Raw genomic sequence first — 25,142 nt, forward strand, 5'->3', positions numbered from 1 at the left:
AATTAGCCTGTCAGAAGCTTCTAAAGACATAACATCATTTTCTGAAATTTTCCAAGCTTTTTAAAGGCACAGTCAACTTAGTGTATGTAAACTTCTGACCTACTGGAATTGTGATACAGTGAATTATAAGTGAAATAATCTGTCTGTGAACAATTGTTGGGAAAATTACTTTTGTCATGCACAAAGTATATGTCCGACTTCAACTGTATCAAGATGTCAAAACGTTACAACAGGTAAAACTGAAAACGTACCATGTCCATGGAGGATTAGCCAGAGAGCTAACGTTAGCGAGCTAAAATTACCCAGCTGAAAAAGTTTTCTAACATTAGCTAGATAGCAAATCTTTCCTTGACATTCTTCTCCCAAACAAACCACTGCTTTATTTGCAAAAATTAAAACAAGAATGCATGAGAACAGGGACAACCACTTAGCAGTGAAAACTTTTTGAAATTGTTTTGTGTAAATTGCAAGAAACTGTTGTTGTTTTCTAGCTGTGTTGTTGTGTAGCCTACTGGGCGCTCTGTCCCAACGGCCCTATGGAATGTAGACCGATGCACCCGAGCAAACAGGCTGCCTGTGCGCAGAGATCTATTACTGCAAGGGAGGCACAGATTCCAATTCAAGTTTTAGCTGGAACTGATATGCCTACCTCCTTATTTAGCTACTGAAATGTAAATACAATTACTGCATGCATTATGTTAATTGCTTAAAAGCTTTAAGGGAAAATATAATAGTCATATTGTCAGGGTCAAATTCAGGAGCTATAATTGTTGACTAATTATTGAATGGAATAAATGCCATAAAAATAGGGTTTTGTAAATCCTGGTGGATTGTAGCAGGATATTGAAATAAAATACATACCGTAGGCCTATGTGTTATGTGTTAAACATCAAAACAACATTCAGTGGAACAGAAGAAAATGTGAAGTGAAATAAACAGTGTAGTTCGCTAACACAGATAAAAGGTTAACATTAGAACCCAACACACACAGCAAGCTATCACACACAGCATCGTTAATTAAACAAGCATTATGTCATTGTACTGCAGTTTAACTTCATTTTAACGGTAGTGGATTTTTGTAAGGGTGTCCTGTATTATTTTGCATGTTTATCTTACATGTTGGTAGCCTAGAACAAATGTTATGGTAGTGAATGTTTACTTTTCAATTGGGTGGACTGCAACTACGAAAACCACTGCCATAGCCTGTAGTAAAAGCATCGGAGATTCTCTAAATTAGGGACCATCTCTGATAGCTAGAGGACCGCAGAGACTGTCACACATTTTTACTTTTAATGACCTAGCAAATTTGATGACTTGAAGGAAATATATCACATTTCTATGTTTTTTTAAATTGGTATTTCATCACCTGCCAAATAAAAAGCTAAAATGGCCCTACTCCTGAAAAAGTTAATCGGGCCGGATAAGCTGAAGTGGACTCGGCCCGATTACCATTAGCTGGATGCCAGAGTAATATGTTTCTGCCGGACTCAGGAAGAGCTCGGCCGACATGAAGCCCGAGTCCATGCTGAGTCCCCCGAGTCGCAAATGCAATAGGCCCGAGCTCAGCTTGTTGACTGGGTACAGTATGCCACGAGACCCTAACCCGCTTTGCTGCGCTCTGCCAGCTGTTGTTTGTCTACTGTGCTAAGCTGTATCATGCAAACCCTGCTGAAAAAGAACATTACTCCAATTGTAATAATTGTATTTGTTCTAGTGTCTTATATCCAATGGGTGCATGGCCCACAAACACTATGGACGTTTATAAAGATTGGTGTCTATTAATTGAGTAGCATTTCGGTAACTGGTCAGCAGTTCAATCAGATTTCAACCAAAAATCAGATATCAACCAAAGTAAGACTTATATCATGAAAAATACGACTTAATCTGGTTGTGATCTGGTTATAAGACGTCCCAACCAGATTTCAACCTGAAAAATAGGTATTTATCACGTCATATGCCCACTGGGTAAAGATATGATCATGACTCACTCAACTCACTTAAATTGAGGGTTGTATAGTAGGCGTAGCCTGTGCCTCATAGCCAAATGTAAATGAAACAAAGGGATAGGATGTTGAATATTGCCTAGGCTACTGTGAATATATATATTTTTACATGTGCAGCATCTAAAAGTGCAGTAGTTCATACAACAATTTTGTTAGACCATTGATGTAGTGTCACACCAGTAGCCTGAAAGGTTAGAGCTCCTTACGATAGGCTGTCTACTGTCCTTTAGTTCCTGGCAGCCTCCAACTCAGCTACCCACTCTGTACATGGGAGGGAGCTAGTTCATAAATAATGGAAGTGTTGACTCTTTTTGTGTTCCTGTTGTGTCAGGTATGTTTTTTTTTTCTAACCAACTTTTTATTTAATTTTGTCGTGATACTTTTTTTTTTTTCGAGGTGGGGGAGTTACAGGTACAAACAAAACAATCAAAGAAATGCATACAAAGATAACCCCCAACCCATTCCCCTGTTCAAGTACAGAATGTTGACTTCAGGTCTCATGCATTATTTAGCTCAATTCTCTTGTTGTCACAAAAAAAGTCAGATAGGCAAACTGTAATTGGAATAATACTATTTTGTTTACAATTATTGGCAGAGAGCTTCCAACTGTTGTATGTCTTTGTACAGAATATATTTTCTGTCTGGTCATTTATAAAGCAATGCGAACCTTTATCAGATTTTCTTTTTATACTACTATTTTAGATTGATTGTTTATTTTATGAGGGAAATATTTCCCTTTACAGCTTGCCCAGACAATATTTGCACATAATCACAGTCAGACAGTGTGACTTTTAATTTGAAATAATAATTCCACAAGCTAATAGGCATGTAGGAGGCACACCTGTAAAGGGATTGTGTATTACCATACTACAACCCTATAGGGATCTAGAGGGGAATTCTGTGAAGAAATGAAGGGATAGTTTGTGAGTACAGTATACAGCAATACTACACTGTAAAAAAGAATCCTGTTGTTTTTACAGTAACTTACTTGCAGCCAGTTACCTGTAAGTTACTGTAAAAAAAAGTACAGTATATTACCATATATTACAAACAAACTTTGGTTTAACAGTACATACAGTCATCTACTGTTAAACCAACGTTGCTGACAGTAAATTAATGTAAAGACAACCGTTTATTTTTTTACAGTGTATCTTTTGCTATGGGATGGAGACTATGGCAGATATCTGCTACCCTTTCCTCATGAGATGATTGCTGTGAAGGTTTCTGTATCAAGTTCTAACATGGCAGACAGTATTGTTTAATTTGGGGCCATTTCGGAACTGCCTGCATATTTTGCATATTTTCTAGCATGGGCTCCAAATGGCCCATCTGAAGAGGGCTTTGTGAGTGGCCTGTGGCATGGAAGGTGTTAGGGATTTGCCACGGAAGTTGGTTTTTCATGTAACCAGTCATTTCAGGCCATTTGCTGGTTATTTATCCCCCACAGTGTTTCTTAAGCTCAAGTGGACTGATGCACTCCTCTTGTCAACATGAGAGCTTTAGTGGCCATTTGCTGTGTTTTCAGTCAGTTCATTGTGTCTTGACTGATCTGAGGTGGGAAATGGGGTGCAACGACAGCCTCAGCCCTGAAATGGGGCATTAATCAGGTCTGAAGTGTGTGTGTGTGCGTGCATGCATGTACCCAGTGGAGGGACGTTGGAGCACCCCATCTAATGAGTGTACAGAGTCACAGAGCACTCTTGTGGCACCTGACCAACCCTCTGGTCTGATGACTCAGGTTCTCACCTCAGAGGGCACCCAGTCCTTTCACACTTTTTCTGTCCATTTCCTGGGGAAACAAAAACAAAACACATGAAAAGTGGAGCACAGTACATGCCAGAAAAAGCAAGACAAAGCTAAACAGCCGTAATGGACTTTTCCCTGTGAGGAGTGCAGTTTATGCTTGCTGCTCGCCCCCTCTCGTTTGGGGTCCTGTGGCAGTGCCGCAGTCAGGACTCCACTTCCCACCTCTCCACATCTGCTGGAGTGAAAGGACCTCTCAAGTCAATCGATCAGAGTCCTGCAGCTCTAAAGGTGAGAGAGAGCTGGGCCACAGCAGCGCTCACACCTCCCAATTCAGCCCACTTAGGCTCTGTGTTTGCACATAGACACCTGTCCTTTCTGTCAGGGGGGTGGCTTTTAAAGCAGAAAGCCAGAGCAAAGTGAAAAAATACTGGATTCATATAGAGAATAAACAGCACAAACGCCCCACTGAATAGAATGGCGCTGGAATGTATAGCGGCCGTTTTACGGGCTCCTTGACCAATTCTGTTATTTTGTGTGTTTTCTTGCACTGATCTTAACTTTCTTTGTACATAATGTTTCCGCCATCATTTCCTATGACCGAAAATAGCTTTCGGACATCAGAACAGCGATCACTAACCTCGATTTGGATGAAAATGTTTACTTCAATGAGTCAGCGGCGCAGGACATACTGCTCACCCCAGGCCCTAATCCTGCAAACTCGGAAGAGAAAGAGCCGATATAGAGGCCGACGTGGGGCACCCTGATGAAACTACAGCGGTGAGGAAATAAACCGCCTCTACCCTCTGTTCTATTGGCGAATGTACAATCACTGGAGAACAAACTGGATGACTTCCGTTCGAGACTGTCCTATCAATGGGACCTGAAGAACTGTAATATCCTATGTTTCTCTGAAACTTGGCAGAACAAGGACATGGATAATATTCTAGCTGGTTTTTCTATGCATTGGCAGGACAGAATGGGAGCGTCGGGTAAGCTCAAGGGGGGTGGTGTGTGTCTCTTTGTTAATAACAGCTGATGCGCGATCTCTAATATTAATTTGTTGGATGCATTTGCTGTTTGTTTTGGTTGTGTTTCAGATTATTTTGTGCCCTATAGAGATGAATGGTAAATAATGTATTGTGTCATTTTGGAGTCACCTTTATTGTAAATAAGAGTAGAATATGTTTCTAAAGACTTCTACATTAATGTGGATGCTACCATGATTACGGATAATCCTGAATGAATTGTGAATAATGATGAGTGAGAAAGTTACAGACTCATAAATATCATTATTTACGATTCATTCAGGATTATCCTGTATTCCCTGTTCACCCACGACCATGCACGACTCCAACACCATCATTAAGTTTGCAGACGACACAACGGTGATAGGCCTGATCATAGACGATGATGAGCCTATAGAGAGGAGGTCAGATACCTGGCAGTGTGGTGCCAGGACAACATCCTCTCCCTCAATGTCAGCAAGACAAAGGAGCTGATCGTGGACTACAGGAAACGGAGGGCCGAGCACGCTCCCATTCACATCGATGGGGCTGTAATGGAGTGGGTCGAGACCGTCTAGTTCCTCTGTGTCCACATCACTAAGGATATATCATGGTCCTAACACACCAACACAGTCATGAAGAGGGCATGACAATGCCTCTTCCCACTCAGGAGGCTGAAAAGATTTGTCATGGGCCCTCAGATCCTCAAAAAGTTGTACAGCTGCACAATTGAGAGAATCTTGACTGACTGCATCACCGCTTTTTTATGGCAACTATATGGCAGAGGGTAGTAAATCACTGGGGCCGAGCTCCCTGCCATCCAGGACCACTATACCAGGCGGTGTCAGAGGAAGGCCATACAAGTTGTCAAAGACTCCAGCCACCCAAGTCAGACTGTTCTCTCTGCTACTGCACGGCAAGCGGTACCGATGCACCAAGTCTGGAACCAACAGAACCCTGAAGAGCTTCTACCCCCAAGCCATAAGACTGCTAAATACACTATATATGCAAAAGTATGTGGATACCGCTTCAAATTAGTGGATTCGGCTATTTCAGCAACACCCGTTGCTGACAGGTGTATAAAGTCGAGCACAGAGCCATGCAATCTCCATAGACAAACATTGGCAGTAGAATGGCCTTACTGAAGAGCTCAGTGACTTTCAATGTGGAGCAGTGAAACGCGCTATCTGGAGTGATGCCAGGAGAACGCTACCTGCCTGAATGCAAAGTGCCAACTGTAAAGGAGGAATAATGGTTTGAGGCTGTTTTTCATGGTTCGGGCTAGGCCCCTTAGTTCCAGTGAAGGGAAATCTTAACGCTACAGCATATAATGACATTCTAGACGACTCTGTGCTTCCAATTTTGTGGCAACAGTTTGGGGAAGGCCCTTTCCTGTTTCAGCATGACAATGTCCCCGTGCACAAAGCGAGGTCCATACAGAAATGGTTTGTTGAGATCGGTGTGGAAGAACTTGACTGGCCTTCACAGAGCCCTGACCTCAACCCTATCAAACACCTTTGGGATTAATTGGAACTCCGACTGCGAGCCAGGCCTAATCGCCCAACATCCGTGCCCGACCTCACTAATGCTCTTGTGGCTGAATGGAAACAAGACTCTACAGCAACGTTCCAACATCTAGTGGAAAGCCTTCCCAGAAGAGTGGAGGCTGTTATAGCAGCAAAAGGGGGACCAACTCCATATTAATCCTCATGATTTTGGAATGAGATGTTAGACGAGCAGGTCCACATACTTTTGGTTATGTAGTGTAGTTAGTTAAATAGTTAACCAAATAGCTACCCGGAATGTCTGCATTGACCCTTTTTGCATGAACTTTTTTGATTCATCACGTATGCTGCTGCTACTGTTTATTATCTGTCACTTTAATCCTAGTTATATGTACAGTATCAGTCAAAAGTTTGGACACACCTACTCATTCCAGGGTTTTTCTTTATTTTTACTATTTTCTACATTGTAGAATAATAGTGAAGACATCAAAACTATGAAATAGCACATATGGAATCATGTAGTAACCAAAAATGTGTTAAACAAAATCTATTTTATATTTGAGATTCTTCAAATAGCCACCCTTTGCCTTGATGACAGCTTTGCACATTCTTGGCATTATCTCAACCAGCTTCATGAGGTAGTCACCTGGAATGCATTTCAATTAACAGGTGTGCCTTCTTAAAAGCTAATTTGTGAAATTTCTTTCCTTCTTAATGCGTTTGAGCCAATCAGTTGTGTTGTGACAAGAAAAGCAAAAAGAAATGACAGTCCATCATTACTTTAAGACATGAAGGTCAGTCAATCCGGAAAATTTCAAGAACTTTGAAAGTTTCTTCAAGTGCAGTTGCAAAAACCATCAATCACTATGATGAAACTGGCTCTCATGAGGACCGCCACAGGAATGGAAGACCCAGAGTTACCTCTGCTGCAGAGGATAAGTTCATTAGAGTTACCAGCCTCAGAAATTGCAGCCCAAATAAATGCTTCATTGAGTTCAAGTAACAGACACATCTCAACATCAACTGTTCAGAGGGGACTGTGTGAATCAGGCCTTCATGGTCGAATTGCTGCAAAGAAACCACTACTAAAGGACACCAATAATAAGAAGATAACTGCCAAGAAACAAGTGCAATGTACATTAGACTGGTGGAAATGTGTCCTTTGGTCTGGAGTCCAAATTTGAGATTTTTGGTTCCAACCGTTGAGACTTTGTGAAACGTGGTGTGGGTGAACGGATGATCTCTGCATATGTATTTCCCACTGTAAAGCATGGAGGAGGAGGTGTTATGTTGTGGGGGTGTTTTGCTGGTGACACTGTCAGTGATTTATTTAGAATTGAAGGCACACTTAACCATGGCTACCACAGCATTCTACAGCAATACGCCATCCTATCTGGTTTAGGCTTAGTGGGACTATCATTTGTTTTTCAACAGGACAATGACCCAACACACCTCCAGGCTGTGTAAGGGCTATTTTACCAAGAAGGAAAGTGATGGAGTGCTGCATCAGATTACCTGGCCTCCACAATCCCCCGACCTCAACCAAATTGAGATGGTTTGGGATGAGTCGGATGGCAGAGTGAAGGAAAAGCAGCCAACAGGTGCTCAGCATATGTGGGAACTCCTTCAAGACTGTTGGAAAAGCATTCCAGGTGAAGCTGGTTGAGAGAATGCCAAGAGTGTGCAAAGCTGTCATCAAGGCAAAGGGTGGCTATTTGAAGAATCTCAAATATTAAATATATTTGTGTAACACCTTTTTGTTTACTACATGATTCCATATGTGTTATTTTATGGTTTTGTTGTCTTCACTATTATTCTAAAATGTAAAAAATAGTAAAAATAAAGAAAAACCCTTGAATGAGTAGGTGTGTCCAAACTTTTGACTGTTAGTGTACATACAGTGAGCTCCAAAAGTATTGGGACAGTGACATATTTATGGCAGAGGGTATTGTGTGTGGCCCAGTACATCACTTGGGCTGAGCTCCCTGGTATCCAGGACCACCAACAACAAAATTCACTGTCCCAATAGTTTTGGAGCTCACTGTATCTACCTCAAGTACCTTGTACCCCTGCACATCGATTCGGTACTGGTACCCCTTGTATATAGCCAAGTTATCGTTACTCATTGTGTATCTATTATTACGTGTTTTAAATAATTTCTCTATTTTCTTTCTCTCTGCATTGTTGGGAAGGACCCTTAAGTAAGCATTTCACTGTTAGTCCACACCTGTTGTTTACGAAGCATGTGGCTAATACATTCTGATTTGATATGATTTGACTGAAGTTTTGCCTCATTTATATCTCTTAAAGAAAGTTTTGCCCTCTATTTTTGCACATTAAGAAACCAAACCCAAGTTTGATTCCCACCAGGGGAAACTGGTAGAGTGCAGGCTCTCCCCTGCTCACAGGCTTGGCCCTTGAGGGCATCCAAGTCCCCTATGAGCTCTGCAGTAAGTAACTAATTATTGCTTTTGATGTAAACCAATTTGAGGAGGACCCCTGGAACCTAGGGGTGGGCTAAAGTGGAGCCGTAAGATCTGTCTGCCCCGGGAGAGCAGGGCTGGGAGAGCCCGCTCCATTTACATTACTGGAAAATATGATCTAATAGTGGAGTTTATCATTTTTCAAAATGTATGATAATGACTTTCCCACACATCCTCCTGATCAGCCCTGGTCTCAATGCCCTGAAGTGAGAGAGTGGGAGGTAGTGTTTCTCACTGAGCATAGGGACTCTCGGAGAGCAGCCAGGAAGCTTTTCCATTTCTTATTTTTTCACGCCAAACTGCTGCTTCAGCTGTGACCCCTGGCAAGAAGGCACAAAGATGGCAGCCAGGTGAACCAAGTGGAGGGGAAAAACAGATGCCCTCCCACACAACCATCCAGCCATGCTGCATAAATGTGGTGAAATTATGAAAACGAAATACAGTCAGGCTCTAACAAGGGCTATGATCAACATCACAATGCTGATCACAGCCCCTGCCACTACCACCCCTACTCGCTTCCTGCCCCTGTCTTTCTCAATTGATTGTGTTATCAATGTTTATTCAACTTGTATTCCCTTTTCTTGCATTGTTTTGTTTGGCTGTTCTTGCAATATTTTGTCCAGTGTTGACACCCACATGAAATGCACTTGATTTGATTTGAGAGAATTGACCTGATTAGCTAAGTAGAAGCACGCATGGAGCTGTCCAGTTATGATGCTCTTCAGCATCCTGGTAAATAGTGTAATGTGGGGATGTGAGACCAGAGGAGGAGGCTTCCTTGAGGGGGCCAATGAAGGGTAAGGGGGTAGTGTAGGGGCTAGTGTATGTAGGCTGTAGTGTGCAGTGTGATGCAGGACTTGGCTGGGGCCGCTGCAGACGCTGGGAGTAGAGCAGGATGAATAATGCACAGCCACGTCATGCACCTCAGTGCTCCGCCACGGGCTGCAGGCGTGTGCTGGGCACTGCACGTCATATGTGTGTGTGTCTGTGTGTGTGTGCAGTGTGAAGCGCTCATGGCTTGCCGTTACAGTTTAACTCCTCCATGTTCTCAGTGCTCCAGAGCACTGAGAGTTGATGTGACATGACAGCACACAAGAACCTGATAGAGTCAGAGGGACTTAAGCAGTAAATTGGAATTTGTTAACTGTCATTAGCCATAATTTAGATGGTAGCAATGGTTGAAAACCTAAATGGTGGATACTAGTACTATTACGGTACTACTGCTACCATTTGTAATGGATGATAACATTGGTGTAAGCATTCTATAATTTTTTATTAGTAGTAAACATATTGGTGCCGGTAATTTGTAATATGATCATAATTGTTTCTTCATCATAATTTCCTTCTGCATTTAGATTGTAGATTTCTTCTTATTCATGCGTGAATACTGGACTTATTCATCAGTCTTTAATAACCCCAGCCTTGGGATTTCCCCCAGCTTGGAGACTCTAGTTACTTGCTTCCTCACAACGTGACTGACACGTTTTACTAAAGGGTGGTGATACAAAGGGCATTGTAACAAACGGCGCAACATTTTTTACGAGCGCCAAGGAGATTTCCGACTTGTGTTCTTAAATCACAGCGACGTCCCACTGTAACACCACAAAGTCCCCAAATCACACTCTGGCCACGGCGGACCTGCTGGCTAATCATATCCACTGAAATAGTCATAAGCAGCCGACTACAAATTCCCCAAAAGCCTTACTGGAGGTGAAATGAGATCATTAATGTCAGCGGTAGCTCGCATTGAAGTAAACCACACAGTGATGGAAGGTTTAGTCTGTTGACTGACTGCCTCCATAACTCTGCTTTGTGCCTGTATGTTCTCTACTTTTGACAGCTTGGGCTCCAATAATAGGCCGTTTGTTTTCCAGAGTACACCTCTATATAATCGGGTACCTTCCAATGGCTCCTATTTGGGAAATGTGCTGAACCTCATTAAACGCTCTTCCTCTACCATCGTCTCTCAGTCTATGTATATCCATGCCTTATCTGTGGTATTTTGCCACCCTTAGACCCATCAGTATATTAATAGTGTAATAAATAATGTGGTGATGACGTATTGTGATGCATCATGTATATATTGTCTAAAACTGAAGAAAAATAACATAGTTCTACATAGTATGAAGTCATAACATTGCTTCCCATTTCAATGCTTCCTATTTCAGCATTGAAACTTGGCTGCAGGGTCCCTGAGTGGGTTAGTGATTTGACTCACACTGGGACAAGTCCCTGCGGGGGATCTGCATGACGGATGCCTCACCATGAACTCTGGGAAAGAAACAAGAAATAAACATGAAAAAAACTTAGTTGGAAAAACAGGATGATAAATGAATGACTCCACATGCAAAATAAATGGCAAGGTTGATTTCATAGATCACCTCTTTATGCTTGATCCGCTGAGCTTATTATGGTAGGGTCCTTAAGCAGGGGATTTTCAAAGGATTTGTTAAATGGATATCCTGGCCACGTGTGAAATTTGTTCTCAACACCTGGAAGAGTTTAATCACACACAGAAAGCATGGACATTGGAGGCAAAATTGCAACCATTTTCTGTCCCCATTTTTAGGAAAAGGTAGGACAGTGGATTGAGAATGAATTGTCTCGAAGGAAAACATGGAAATACAGGATAGTATTGGATTGTATTTCTGTTTCACTTGATTGAAATTGCATCAGGGTGACACTTCTGTTATGCTGTAGGTATGAGAAAAATATTACAGGGTGTTAAGGTAGCTACCGTAGGTTTTTGCCCTAGTGGTATGTGTACGGTACATTACCACCCCAGAGAGATTTAGCTTTGGGAGAGACCTCACTAAACTCCTCTCAGCATAGGCCTGTTTGAGTTAGATTGTTGTAGAGATTAAAGTACACAATCAAATCTCATCCTCTGTGCACACTCATTCACTTAATCTCCCTCACACCGCTCACACTGTGCAGCACAATAATGTTACCAAATCCTGTTTTGCTCTGACCAGCCAGCAATCATCGCTCCAACCAAACCTAGCCCCTCCTGGACTGAAAAAATAAAGAGTTCAGATTAGAGCCTTGGTTTTTATTTGTCTGCAATCTAAATATTTGGCTGTGTGTCAGAAATGACAAGGCTTGCAGCGAGGCCCATGTGCAGTTTTTCTTAGCCGCCCCATTGTAAAAACCTCACAGTTGTTTTATAGCCTCATTAACAATACAGTACACAATCAATGCTGGAGGTTTTTCATTTTATTCCTCTGTTTATCTGTTTGCCTAATTATTCCAGGGCGCAGAGTGCTTTGCATTTGTTTGGATGCATATCATTTGTATGCCTCTGTCAATAGATGCGATTTGTTTTGAAAGATGGTTTTGTTGCGAGGGTTGAAATGAGAGTGATGCCAGTAATTAATATGTTTGGCTATAGACAAAATAGAAATGACTGCAAATATTACCATTGGGCACACAAGGACATCTAATCTGCCGTGACTGGGATGGTTTGAAACTCAGAGGACTGCCAAACTCCTCCAACGCAGAGCCTTTTATTTATATTTAGTATGGGATATATATAGCTCTATTCCAACCCAGTATTCTTGTATATTCACACACACACACACACACACACACACACACACACACACACACACACACACACACACACACACACACACACACACACACACACACACACACACACACACACACACACACACTGTCTCTGAATGATGTGCCTGTTCTGCTTCTGTCTGTGACTCTGTGAATCTGTGTCTGTGGGTCTGTGTTTGGCGGACCCGGTACAGTAATATTGAGGACAAGAGTCCCATTGTGGGAGGACATAAACCTGCTTTGTGTTGCGCTGGGAGATCTGTCGCTGGGTTCATGTGCTGGACTAAATGAATGGCTGATCTGAATCCGCCTGACACTGTCTTCACTGAGAGAGAGAGAGAGAGAGAGAGAGAGAGAGAGAGAGAGAGAGAGAGAGAGAGAGAGAGAGAGAGAGAGAGAGAGAGAGAGAGAGAGAGAGAGAGAGAGAGAGAGAGAGAGAGAGAGAGAGAGAGAGAGAGAGAGAGAGAGAGAGAGAGAGAGAGAGAGAGAGAGAGAGAGAGAGAGAGAAGGGGGGGGGGGGAGAGAGAGAGAGAGAGAGAGAGAGAGAGAGAGAGAGAGAGAGAGAGAGAGAGAGAGAGAGAGAGAGAGAGAGAGAGAGAGAGAGAGAGAGAGAGAGAGAGAGAGAGAGTCTCCTCCAGTTAAAAACCAATCTCCCATTCCTCATTAACACTTGTTTTCTATAGAGGATGATACAAATATAGCTTTGAAATATATGTTTTACGTACCGTACTGTATGGTTGAAAAGTCTCTCCTCAATCAATTTGGAAGTAGTCAGTTAAAGGGGCAATCTGCAGTTGCTACATCAATTTGTGGACTTTAATGATACAGTTTAAGTCAGAGGTTTACATACACATTAGCCAAATACATTTAAACTCAGTTTTTCACAATTCCTAACATTTAATCCTAGTAAAAATTCCCTGTTTTAGGTCAGTTAGGATCACCACTTTATTTTAAGAATGTGAAATGTCAGAATAATAGTAGAGAGAATGATTTATTTCAGCTTTTATTTATTTCATCACATTCCCAGTGGGTCAGAAGTTTACATACACTCAATTAGTATTTGGTAGCATTGCCTTTAAATTGTTTAACTTGGCTCAAACATTTCGGGTAGCCTTCCACAGGCTTCCAAACAATAAGTTGGGTGAATTCTGGCCCATTCCTCCTGACAGAGCTGGTGTAACTGAGTCAGGTTTGTAGGCCTCCTTGCTCGCACACGCTTTTTCAGTTCTGCCCACACATTTTCTATAGGATTGAGGTCAGGGCTTTGTGATGGCCACTCCAATACCTTGACTTTGTTGTCCTTAAGTCATTTTGCCACAACTTAGGAAGTATGCTTGAAATCATGCTTGAGCGGATGGTCAGGGACCCAGAACATAATTACAAATAATTTGTAGACTGCAAATTGACCACAAGAAGCCCAAACAGATATAATATTTGACTAAAACATAATAATTTCAAACATTGCTTACATTTGTATACAATCACATATAACTCTCCGTTATGCGTGGGAATACTTTGAAACATATTTCCAAAATTAAAATCACGGAGCTGATTTGCTGATGTTTTTACAGTCTTATGTCCAACAACAACAACAACAACAACAGATATACATTTTACCTCAAGGCTCGGTTTGCCACTTTATTATGTTATTCACGTAAGCGTATTTCCTTCATTAACATCACTCTCCTTGTTGAGTAAACATGTTTAAAGTGTGCTCTAGTCATACAAATGTGGATGCGCTAACAGAATGTTTGGATATTTTTTTCCATATATTTGTTTTTGCTCAGAACCGAATAAAATCACTCCACCAGTTGGGGAACCCTGGGCCACCAGTTGGGGAACCCTGGGCCACCAGTTGGGGAACCCTGGGCCACCAGTTGGGGAACCCTGCTGTATAGTTTCAAAACATTGGTTTTAGAAGTGGGACATAACTTATTATTTTATGCATATATATATTTTTTATCCAGTCGGATACACACTCCAAACAGCCTACCCGACCACCCGGAGGCGTCCGCATCGTCCTAAAGCACACCTTTGCCTTGTTTTGTATCACATTCCAATGATAAAACTGGGGGGAACAAAAATGCAATTTCAGAATGTCCCCCCCGTCTCGAGTGAAAAGTTGCGCCCCTGGTTAAAACTATAATTTTGATATCATGTATAGTCACTCCTTGCATCCATAGCTCTGTCTTTGAGAATGGTTACATTTCTCCAGCACCACCCCTTAGCTTTTTATTGAAACAGTTTCAAAATAACCCAAATAACACTGTGTTATTGTTTCAACTGCTAATTGTCGCTTTAATATGCGAGGAGAAGCAAGTCAGCATGTCGCATTCCCTCAAGGCTCGGTTTTCAACTTTATTTGTTATTCATCTGAGCATATTTCCTTCATTAACATCACTCTCCTTGTTGAGTAAACATGTTTAAAGTGTGCTCTCGTCATACGAATGCGGATGCTCTAAGATGATGTTTTCATGTTTTTTTCCAGAGAAATACTGTCATAACTGGGATAGAGTATTTTTGTCCCTCCCAGGTCTGGAGGAGGAGGAGGGATCCCGTAACTAGTACCTAGTCACTCAGTCAGTCTGTTTGCACATGATTGATGAAGTGTCACTAGGCAGACTGTGATTCCCCTGTGCTCTGCTTGTTGGGAACACAGCCAGATTGTAACAGCCAATAAGGTCCTTCTCTGTTCATATTTCTTCCCTTCACCTTAGCACTAATTAATTATTTTTTATTTCCTGCAGGATATAGACCCACGCCCTGACTGGAGTTGATTTATCTGTGGAAGACCTGCTGCAAATGGCTGCCCTGCCTGCGTTGCCAGGATGGAAAACAGGATTGTCAATAGGATGCGGCCTGAAAAATATCGGCAAGTGAAGATGTCGCCTCCGCCAGTGTGAAATCAATGGGGAGTACTTGCTATGCGAAGAGCCTTTGAACTTTTTGACAGCCGCACGTTTGGGAGGCCTGATACCTTGCCTTTGATTGTAACCCTTCCTGTGAGTGGATCTAAAGTGGATTGTTGCTGCTAGCGCTGTGGTGTCATTAGCCTCTTTAGTGTGTGTGTGTGTGTCTACTGGTGTGGCAGAGGGAGCATGCCCCTGCAGAGGCCTGGCTGTCTGAAGCTGTACCCTGCGGGGAGGGCCATGCAGCCCCGGCTGGGCGTAGGCCTGGGTCTGGGCCTGGATCTCACCTTCCTGCTGTGGATACTGAGCCTAGCACAGCAGGCCCTGGTCACGGCCTCTCAGAAACTGGACGAGACGGACCCCGTGGTCACCACCGTCTATGGCAAACTGAGGGGCGTCAAGAAGGAGCTCAACAATGAGATCCTGGGACCCGTCATCCAGTTCCTGGGGGTGCCTTATGCCGCACCCCCCACGGGCGAGAGGCGCTTCCAGCCCCCGGAGCTGCCCATCTCTTGGCCGGAGGTCCGCAATGCTACGCAGTTCGCCCCGGTCTGCCCCCAGACCATCGTGGAGGGGCGTCTGCCGGACGTCATGCTGCCTGTGTGGTTTACTAACAACCTGGAGATAGTGTCTTCTTACGTACAGGACCAGAGCGAGGACTGCCTTTTCTTAAACATATATGTTCCCACTGAGGATGGTGAGTTAACAGCCGGACCAAAAGGGAAAACAGACCTAAACCAACAACCTCTTTTTAAATATATTCCTGTCTGTTTTGTGCTGACAATAGAGTGAAAAGCATGACCTCTGCATGTTTACGTGCATCACACTGCTTTTATGTGTGTGAGTGTGTATGTGTGTGTGCCTCTGTGTGCGCCTCTGTATGTGTGTGTGTGTGAGTTTGTGAGTAAGTGTGCGGCTGTTCATCAGTCTCCTGATCCCTCCTCCCACACGCACATCGTCCTGTCCACCACAGCACGTCCATTCAGGTGAGACTGGTTCCTCTTTTCCCTTCTTCCTCCTCTTCCTCCTCTTCCTCTTCCTCCTCCTCCTCTTCCTCCTCACTCCTGACTGACATCATCTGTCCATTGTGTGTAGGCACAATGAATAGGGCTCATCAAGGAGGAAGCTCATGTAAATAATGATTATTGATTGATTCACTGACTGATTGATTCATGAACTAAGCCAGTAAGAGCAACTCTCTTTGTTAACTCATTTTCTCCTTCCTCAACACTCAGATAGTGGTGTTGCATGCTCCAACTGTACTTAACGGGGCTCCATGTTATTTTTTAGTCTTCTATTCATTTTACAGTAAAAAGAATATCGAAGGAATGTGCCAGGAAACCGGGCAAGAAAATATGTAGACAAGGAGGTATGTATACTGGAATAAATAACACCGAAAACAGAGAAGGGCCCCAAAAGAGCCAGCTGCATGGGGCCCCAGAGAGAGGAGTCTCCCCTCCCCAGGCAGTGCTCCACCGAGAGGAGAGGAGATGGGGCACTCTGATTGGCTGCCAGGTCCTAGGTCAGAGAGTCTCCTGTAATTGATGACATGTGTGAGGAGTTAACTGTGGGGAGACGACGGCCACTCTTAAATTAGATGGGCACACGGTGAACTTGCAGAGTCTAATCTCAATTAAAAGGGATGGTATCTCTGTTCCATTGGCTTGCTCTGGCTGTATCGATCATGGCTTCATCAAGATAATGTCCTCTAGGCTCCCCCCTCCCACCCTCCCACCCTCCCTCTCTTTCTCCTTCCTTCTTTCCATCTCTTCTGCTTGCTGGCTGGCAGAGTGGCAGTTCAGTGTGCCTCTCAGGGCCGGTGACAGTGCCCTTGATAAGGCGTGTGGTGTTAATGCAGCCACTCTGGCAGGCAGGAGGCACGGGGAGCGCTCATTAAACATCCTCTCTCTGTGTCCTCTCTCCAAACACAGGGCAGGGCAATCCCTCTCCAACCATCCTCCCCTCCCCTCCGTAGATCTGGGTTCTGGCATATCAGGCTCCAACACTGTTAAAGCATTGCCAACATATTCCCATATCATCTCAGATATTCCACCCCACTAGCAGTCCGCTAGTCCCTTAAACAGATATACCCAAAGGTAGTCACACATATAGTATTTTGTAAACATATAGCTCCAATCTCTTTAAGGGGTGTATATACCCAATTTACCTTTACTAACTAATCCTGTCATAACATGCCCCCTCTCTGCCTGTTCCTCCTTGCCTTATCATTTGACCTCCCTTCCTGCCAGTCAGAGCCACCATGTTGTCCCCCTCCCACTTAACACATAAATGACAGTATGACAGATGTCACATGACCCCCCCCCCATATGATACAGCAAGTGCAGGCCATGAAGTGGCTGATAACACCTTTTAATATTTTCTATTTTTAATGTTCACTTTATGATGTAAAAATTGCAATTAATATGTTACTGTGTTTTGCCACATTGTCTATCTCCAAGTGTTCTTATTGCCTACAAATACATTTAGACCTCAATAGACCTCAGTGACATCAGTAATGCAGTAAAGAGTCATGTTTTGTGCCTCTCTTTTATATGTTTGTTAGTAGGCTATTTATCATAATTCCAGCCCACATTGTTAATAGGATTTCAACTTTACAGATGAGAATTTCTCAGTCACATTGATTGTTACAGAGGAGAGCTAGTTCATCCTCTACATCCTCTGTAATACTGCAGATCTTTTCAGTTATGGTTGGTATTCATTCAATATTCTGTTCCTTTGGGCACATTTGAAGCTGAGTGTTTGGTGGTAATTCAGGTTAAACTGTGATAATGTGGTCCTTCTACATGAGTGCATCTTTTGATCCATTGATATTCAAACATAGAAGATATGCCACTCTGCACGAATATCTTTGATGCGGTAGTAATTTGCAGCAGCATTTTGACTTAACATAGTATTATGCACTATTATGATTTACCAGCTCTCATCTGTCAGAATAAGACATGAACACGTACTCCCCATCCAGTAAGATATTAGTTAGGTTGTTCTCGGAATTTGCATCAACATTGAGGGTACGCTCTTAGAAAGAAAAGGTGCTATATAGAACCTAAAAGAGTTATTTGGCTGTCCCCATAGGAGAACCCTTTGAAGAACCCATTTTAGGTTCCATATAGAACCCTTTCCACAGAGGGTTCTACATGGAATCCAAAAGGGTTCTACCTGGAACCAAAAAGGGTTATCCTATGGGGACAGCCGACAAACCCTTTTGGAACCCTTTTTTCGAAGAGTGTGCTGCAGAGCTGATTTGGAATGAATCTGTGTGGTTGGGGAATGTTGGTGAAGCTTAAATGAAGCTCTTTCTGCCAGCTCTATAATCGGTTTGGGCATGGTTTCTATGAGCTGCTGTTCAGTTGTTACAATAACACACAGCAGTCCTTGGAAATAATCCTTTATACAGATATAGGATCTTTTGTTGCTGAGAATTTTCCTGCAAAGCAGGAAATGTAAACTTGTGGTGTATTTGAGTTTTAAAAGGTCTTCTAAAGTTTGTAATTTCCACATTGAAATTTCAGACTTGATTTGCCCTAATGAAAAATGTATCAACCCCTACAAAAATGTCCATTCATTATAAGCCACATAAAAATTCACATTTCCTGTTGCTGCAGGATTATTTTCCTGCTGTAGCAAACTGGCTCAAATTAAGATCCTACATGTGTAGTAGGTCTACAGTACTCCAAATAACCCAGTGTAGTTAGTAGTGTTATGATGATGGCAGATTGGTCGCTCCAGCGGGGTACATAGTTGCCCTTAGCACTATTTGGTACTGCACAGTTGACACAGAACCCCCCCCTCCTCACTCCTCTTTCCATTTATGAGGCCTCGTCCCAGTTTTGTAATGGTTGAAGGGGGCTCCTGGGGGAGGTGCAGGGCCTCACACGGAGGCAGGAATAGATTTTTACAGCTTCAATACGTTTCCAGCCTTCTCCCCACTGTGTCCCCGGAGAGAAGCTGTCTGTAAAACCTGGGCAAAATATCGGTCTGTTTTAGAGGTGTGCTGTAACTTTGTTCATGTGGGCTGAAGCACTATAGTATGTGTGGGTGGGTGAATGTGTGTATGATTGTATGTTTGTGTGTGAGTGTGTGTGTGTGTGGCTGGACATACTGGTGTTACCATGCGTTTCAGTCTTTCTCTGTAAGAGAGAGAGAAAGTGGCAGACTTGTGTGTATGTGTTTGTGCAGGACGTGGGTGTGCATGTGTAGACTTTTATGTACACTTACAAACTGCCTTGCTCTCTCTTAGGAAATCAGAGAGGAATTATTCCAGTGGCGATTGTGAAAATCACCCGTAGTTTGTGCTAAGTGTATTACATTTTAACAGAAGTTTACAATGGTGGTCTCAGCATTTTGAAATGCAGCATGCAGAATAGAAATCAGGCTGTGAGTGAAGGTATTATAGCTTGGTAGAGTGTGGAAAGACCCTATATGTTATTCATGGTGGATTGGAGTCTCTTGGAGGACTGCAGGGTATGATGTGTGTGCACATACACAGGGTTTTATCCGCTGTGGTGTGTAATAAGTATGTGAGTTGTGGGACTGCTCTGTAGATTTAACAAGGTGCCTGCAGACAATCTTTGTGGGAAATCGAATCCGTTAATTTTCAATTGAGCGATCGTGATTTCAATACTGAGAGGCACTTTTCAATCTGAAAAAGTAATATCTCACTTGGTTTTGAGTTTCTATCAACTGAGGTATGAAAATGTTGATTGGAAATTCTCCCCTGATCTTTTATGCTGCAGCAGGAAGAATGATGGCTGAACATGTACTATTATTGTAAGGCTGAGAGCTTTCTGTGAAGGTACAAATGGTATTCGAAGGTGCCAGTGTTGATAGCTACAGTTAAATATGAATTACAACTGTATTATGATAAATGTAAATGAGTATCTTATTTTTTGAATCTTTAATTAAGGGCATTAAACGGGAGTAAATAGGCTAGACATGGCATTCCTTATACAGCTCCTCATGTAGTAGGGAAACAATGGAAAACAACAGACCTAATATTGCTTTCTGTACTGTTCATTTCTCAGAAATGATCTTTTGCTGCTGTATGAAATGCATTGCAAGCTCTCATGCATTTCAAATACGCTGTTGGAACAACAGATATTGCTGCCGAGAAGTAACAGCTTTTTACCATAGTTTCAATTTCATATTTGCAGACATTCTTTATGGGCCTTTCCAAAAATGTCCTTACACTATGTAATGATTGAGGCCATTCGCTACCTACAATGATGATGGAGAACATTCAACAATGACATTGCAGTGAGTAGAGAGGGAAATATTTGTTTTCCTTCTAGCAAGCAGTGTCAATAGTGTTGATGCACAGACACAAAAGCACTGTATGCAAACCCTTGCACGTTGAGAGAGAGAGAGAGAGAGAGAGAGAGAGAGAGAGAGAGAGAGAGAGAGAGAGAGAGAGAGAGAGAGAGAGAGAGAGAGAGAGAGAGAGAGAGAGAGAGAGAGAGAGAGAGAGAGAGAGAGAGAGAGAGAGAGAGAGAGAGAGAGAGAGAGAGAGAGAGAGAGATATATATAATGTTTGGACCGGCTTGGTCGGTGGCAGCTGTGATAAATTCTGAAACGCCAATTCACTGTGGGCCATTTTAAAGGGCCAGGCCAACCTTTAGTTCAGAGCTGGAGTGTGCCTTATTTGACCCTTTATTTAACTACAGTGGGAAGCTGTTAACATCATCTTCCTTGACTTACAATCCACTAAAGGACATGTTCGCTATGTGTCAGAAGACTGGGTGTCACTCAAGCAGAATGGCAATGCCAATGGCAACCTATGATGAAACCTTTTCACCTTGATTTCAGGAAAAGCGGCTTGTTTGTTGGTTCTGTGACTGATGAAACCCCACAGAGAACCTTTTACTTAATTAATAGGCTTTAAACAGGCGTTATATTATGGATACCTGGGATTGTATACTAAGGATACCTTGTACTGTACCTGACAGAGGAGATGTGTTTTTTTCTATTTGCACCATAGCCCAGAAATGTGTCAATATACATTAACCGATTGCTATTGACAGTTGTACATCCGTTTGAACACATGTAATAGCTGTCAGGATGGGCATTTACATAAGTCCACAGTATCAGGGTTTTTTCTGGCTACCAACTGCACACCCATTCTTGTGATCAGGGAGTATGACATTTGTTTTAAGCCGACTGCCAAGTCACTTAATGACGGGGGCGGGGACGGGGACGGGGGACGGGGGGACGGGGGGAGGGGGGACGGGGGGGGGGGTTGAGTGACAAGTTGTTGCAGATGGCCACCGTGCAGGAGAATGTAAGTAAATGCAGGTTTCACCTTCACTTGACAATTGGAACAGAGCATCTGACCCAGAGTGTGTTAATCACTGGGCTCTAATTTTACCTCCCAGCTGCTACAGTGAGGGGAAAAAATGTGATCCCCTGCTGATTTTGTACGTTTGCCCACTGACAAAGAAATGTTCAGTCTATAATGTTATTGGTAGGTTTATTTGAACAGTGAGAGACATAATAACAACAAAAAAATCCAGAAAAACGCATGTCAAAAATATTGTTGCCTTGGCCGTGTGTTTTGGGTCATTGTCATGCTGGAATACCCATCCACGACCCATTTTCAATGCCCTGGCTGAGGGAAGGAGGTTCTCACCCAAGATTTGACGGTACATGGCCCCGTCCATCGTCCCTTTGATGCGGTGAAGTTGTCCAGTCCCCTTAGCAGAAAAACACCCCCAAAGCATAATGTTTCCACCTCCATGTTTGATGGTGGGGATGGTGTTCTTGGGGTCATAGGCAGCATTCCTCCTCCTCCAAACACGGCGAGTTGAGTTGATGCTAAAGAGCTCGATTTTGGTCACATCTGACCACAACACTTTCACCCAGTTCTCCTCTGAATCATTCAGATGTTCATTGGCAAACTTCAGACGGCCCTGTATATGTGCTTTCTTGAGCAGGGGGACCTTGTGGGCGCTGCAGGATTTCAGTCCTTCACGGCATAGTGTGTTACCAATTGTTTTCTTGGTGACTATGGTCCCAGCTGCCTTGAGATCATTGACAAGATCCTCCCGTGTAGTTCTGGGCTGATTCCTCACCGTTCTCATGATCATTGCAACACCACGAGGTGAGATCTTGCATGGAGCCCCAGGCCGAGGGAGATTGACAGGTCTTTTGTGTTTCTTCCATTTGCGAATAATCGCACCAACTGTTGTCACCTTCTTGCTTGGCGATGGTCTTGTAGCCCATTCCAGCCTTGTGTAGGTCTACAATGTTGTCCCTGACATCCTTGGAGAGCTCTTTGGTCTTGGCCATGGTGGAGAGTTTGGAATCTGATTGATTGATTGCTTCTGTGGACAGGTGTCTTTTATACAGGTAACAAGCTGAGATTAGGAGCACTCCCTTTAAGAGTGTGCTCCTAATCTCAGCTCGTTACCTGTATAAAAGACACCTGGGAGCCAGAAATCTTTCTGATTGAGAGGGGGTCAAATACTTATTTCCCTCATTAAAATGCAAATCAATTTATAAATTTTTTGACATGCGTTTTTCTGGATTTTTTTGTTGTTATTCTGTCTCTCACAGTTCAAATAAATCTACCATTAAAATTATAGACTGATCATTTCTTTGTCAGTGGGAAAACGTACAAAATCAGCAGGGGATCAAATACTTTTTTCCCTCACTGTACATCTAGTATTCAACTCATCCTACAGTCTTCCTGTTTACTGTAGTCACATATGAGCAGGGGAAATGTCATTAGCACACTCTCATTCCCATGAAGACATTTGTAATATTTATGGCCCCCCTAACAATTATGTTTAAATGACAGAGAGGTTAGTGCTGGAATAAAAAGTAATAAGATGTCATTTGCACATACAGTCATCCATAAATCATTAGCAAGGAGCCACGTTCTACTGAGGTGCTCCATACCAGAGGGTGTCATTAATAAATGTTTAACCCCAGCAGTTGTTGAGGCAGATTTGAGATGCCTATTAAAAAGAAGTCCATGGGGATTAGAAATCATTAAGTACTTTCACCCTGTGTCCACCTGTTTTAATGTTTAATTTCAAACCAAAGTCAGGACTGGTCGAGAATGGTACAGGGGGACTTGAATGCATCTGAGACCAAGCCACAAATTACCCAGCTCCCAGGTCTCCCATGCTCCCACTCTCCACCAAACATTTCTTCATTGACCTGGAGTTAAAGCCAGTAATTAGTTTCACCAATCCGCGGAAGTGTGGCTTATTGGAATTGAAGGCTTCTGCCAGTCAAAGGGATAGCAGATCACTTTCTCCCCTGCCCCGCCATCTCTTACACACTCATATACAGTACACACACACACCGTGAAGTGTCCAGATATAGTCCACCACAGCAAAATCAATGGTCCTCTTTATCTGCTGTCACTGCTGAGGCTGCAATAGACAACTCAATGCTTCTAATTAGATGAGAGCTGTCAATAACTCATCACTCCCATCATTAAGCATATTGGCAACCAGGAAATGGGCCGCAGTCAGTTTATTTTCACTGGTTCAGCGACTTGCCACATCGTCCGTCCCCTGTCGGTGACAGTGCGCATCGTTGTTATACCAGGGGTCATTTAATAACAGAGAGTTCATAATGTGTGCATGCAGGTGGAAATGTAACATGTACTCTGGCGGGTGGCCTCTCCACTCATCTTGCAGGTCTGACAGGTAAATGCAAAGGTGATGAATAACGGAGGGGTGGAGGAGTACATTAAGAGACGATCAGTAAACAGGCAGACTTGGAGAAATCAGCCAAAGCCTTGAGGTCCGGCTGTGCCGAGCAGGTTACACAAGCAGTTGAAACTATGAGGAGTTCACCTTGAATAATAATGGCAGAGCCATCAATCCCTGTGGCAGCCAGGCAGTGGCAGAGAGGGAGAGAGGGAGGTAGGGGGAGCTTCAGTATCAGATCGCTGTGATTATTCTGTGTCAACTGTGCTGTCTGCTTACAGCAGAATCGTATGTGGACACGATAGACAATTTAAAGCAAAATAATTTCCATTCAACTGCACCTAGACAAGAAATAACAAGATGTCTTATAAGTAAACTAAAGTAAATCCAGGGCAGAGTATTTGTATCCATTGCTTTTCATTAGAGAGATATTCAATGAGGACTCCGTACAAGCCAAATCCCCTCCATCTTCTGTTTTAAAATTAAACAAAAGGAATGGCGTCATACTCAAACATTAGATATACCTTTCTGCCTTCCAGCCTATATGTGTGTTAATAAAGGACCCAAAGAGATTCACCCATGATGAAAGCAGGCATTTGAAGTCACCAGAGAGAGTTCTTGATAGATGGGAGCTGCTGGACCCACTGGCAAAGAAATGGTATCTCCATTAATATTCATTCAACAAGTAGACAATCTTATGAGAAAGGGGCAGAGTGGAAAAAAATAGAAATGTGTATTGTTTTACAGAGTTTGGCAACTCAAAATAACCAATAATTAGTACATTACAATGCATGAAACCAAAACAACTACAGATCTATAAAAAATATATATATATAAAGTGGGGAATTTTTTTATTTAGTCAGCCACCAATTGTGCATGTTCTCCCACTTAAAAAGATGAGAGAGGCCTGTAATTTTAATCATAGGTACACGTCAACTATGACAGACAAAATGAGAATTTTTTTTGCTTCTTACAAAGCCACTCCTTCGTTGCCCGGGCGGTGTGTTTGGGATCATTGTCATGCTGAAAGACCCAGCCACGTTTCATCTTCAATGCCCTTGCTGATGGAAGGAGGTTTTCACTCAAAATCTCACGATACATGGCCCCATTAATTCTTTCCTTTACACGGATCAGTCGTCCTGGTCACTTTGCAGAAAAACAGCCCCAAAGCATGATGTTTCCACCCCCATGCTTCACAGTAGGTATGGTGTTCTTTGGATGCAACTCAGCATTCTTTGTCCTCC

The 25,142-nt window shown here is 42.9% G+C and overlaps 1 protein-coding gene across 3 annotated transcripts in view; it reads left to right on the forward strand.

Annotated features, from left to right (window-relative positions):
• The window catches only part of LOC121540224 (neuroligin-1-like), a 325,848-nt gene that overhangs the window by 62,890 nt on the left and 237,816 nt on the right, over positions 1-25,142 (forward strand). For all 3 annotated transcript variants that reach the window (XM_041848913.2, XM_041848912.2, XM_041848914.2), the window contains exon 2: positions 15,059-15,917. In XM_041848913.2, the coding sequence (XP_041704847.1) occupies positions 15,410-15,917 (508 nt within the window). In that variant the 5' untranslated portion in view covers positions 15,059-15,409. The remainder of the gene's footprint in view (positions 1-15,058; positions 15,918-25,142) is intronic.

This window comes from Coregonus clupeaformis, chromosome 26 (assembly GCF_020615455.1).
Source record: "Coregonus clupeaformis isolate EN_2021a chromosome 26, ASM2061545v1, whole genome shotgun sequence".
Lineage (NCBI taxonomy): Eukaryota > Metazoa > Chordata > Actinopteri > Salmoniformes > Salmonidae > Coregonus > Coregonus clupeaformis.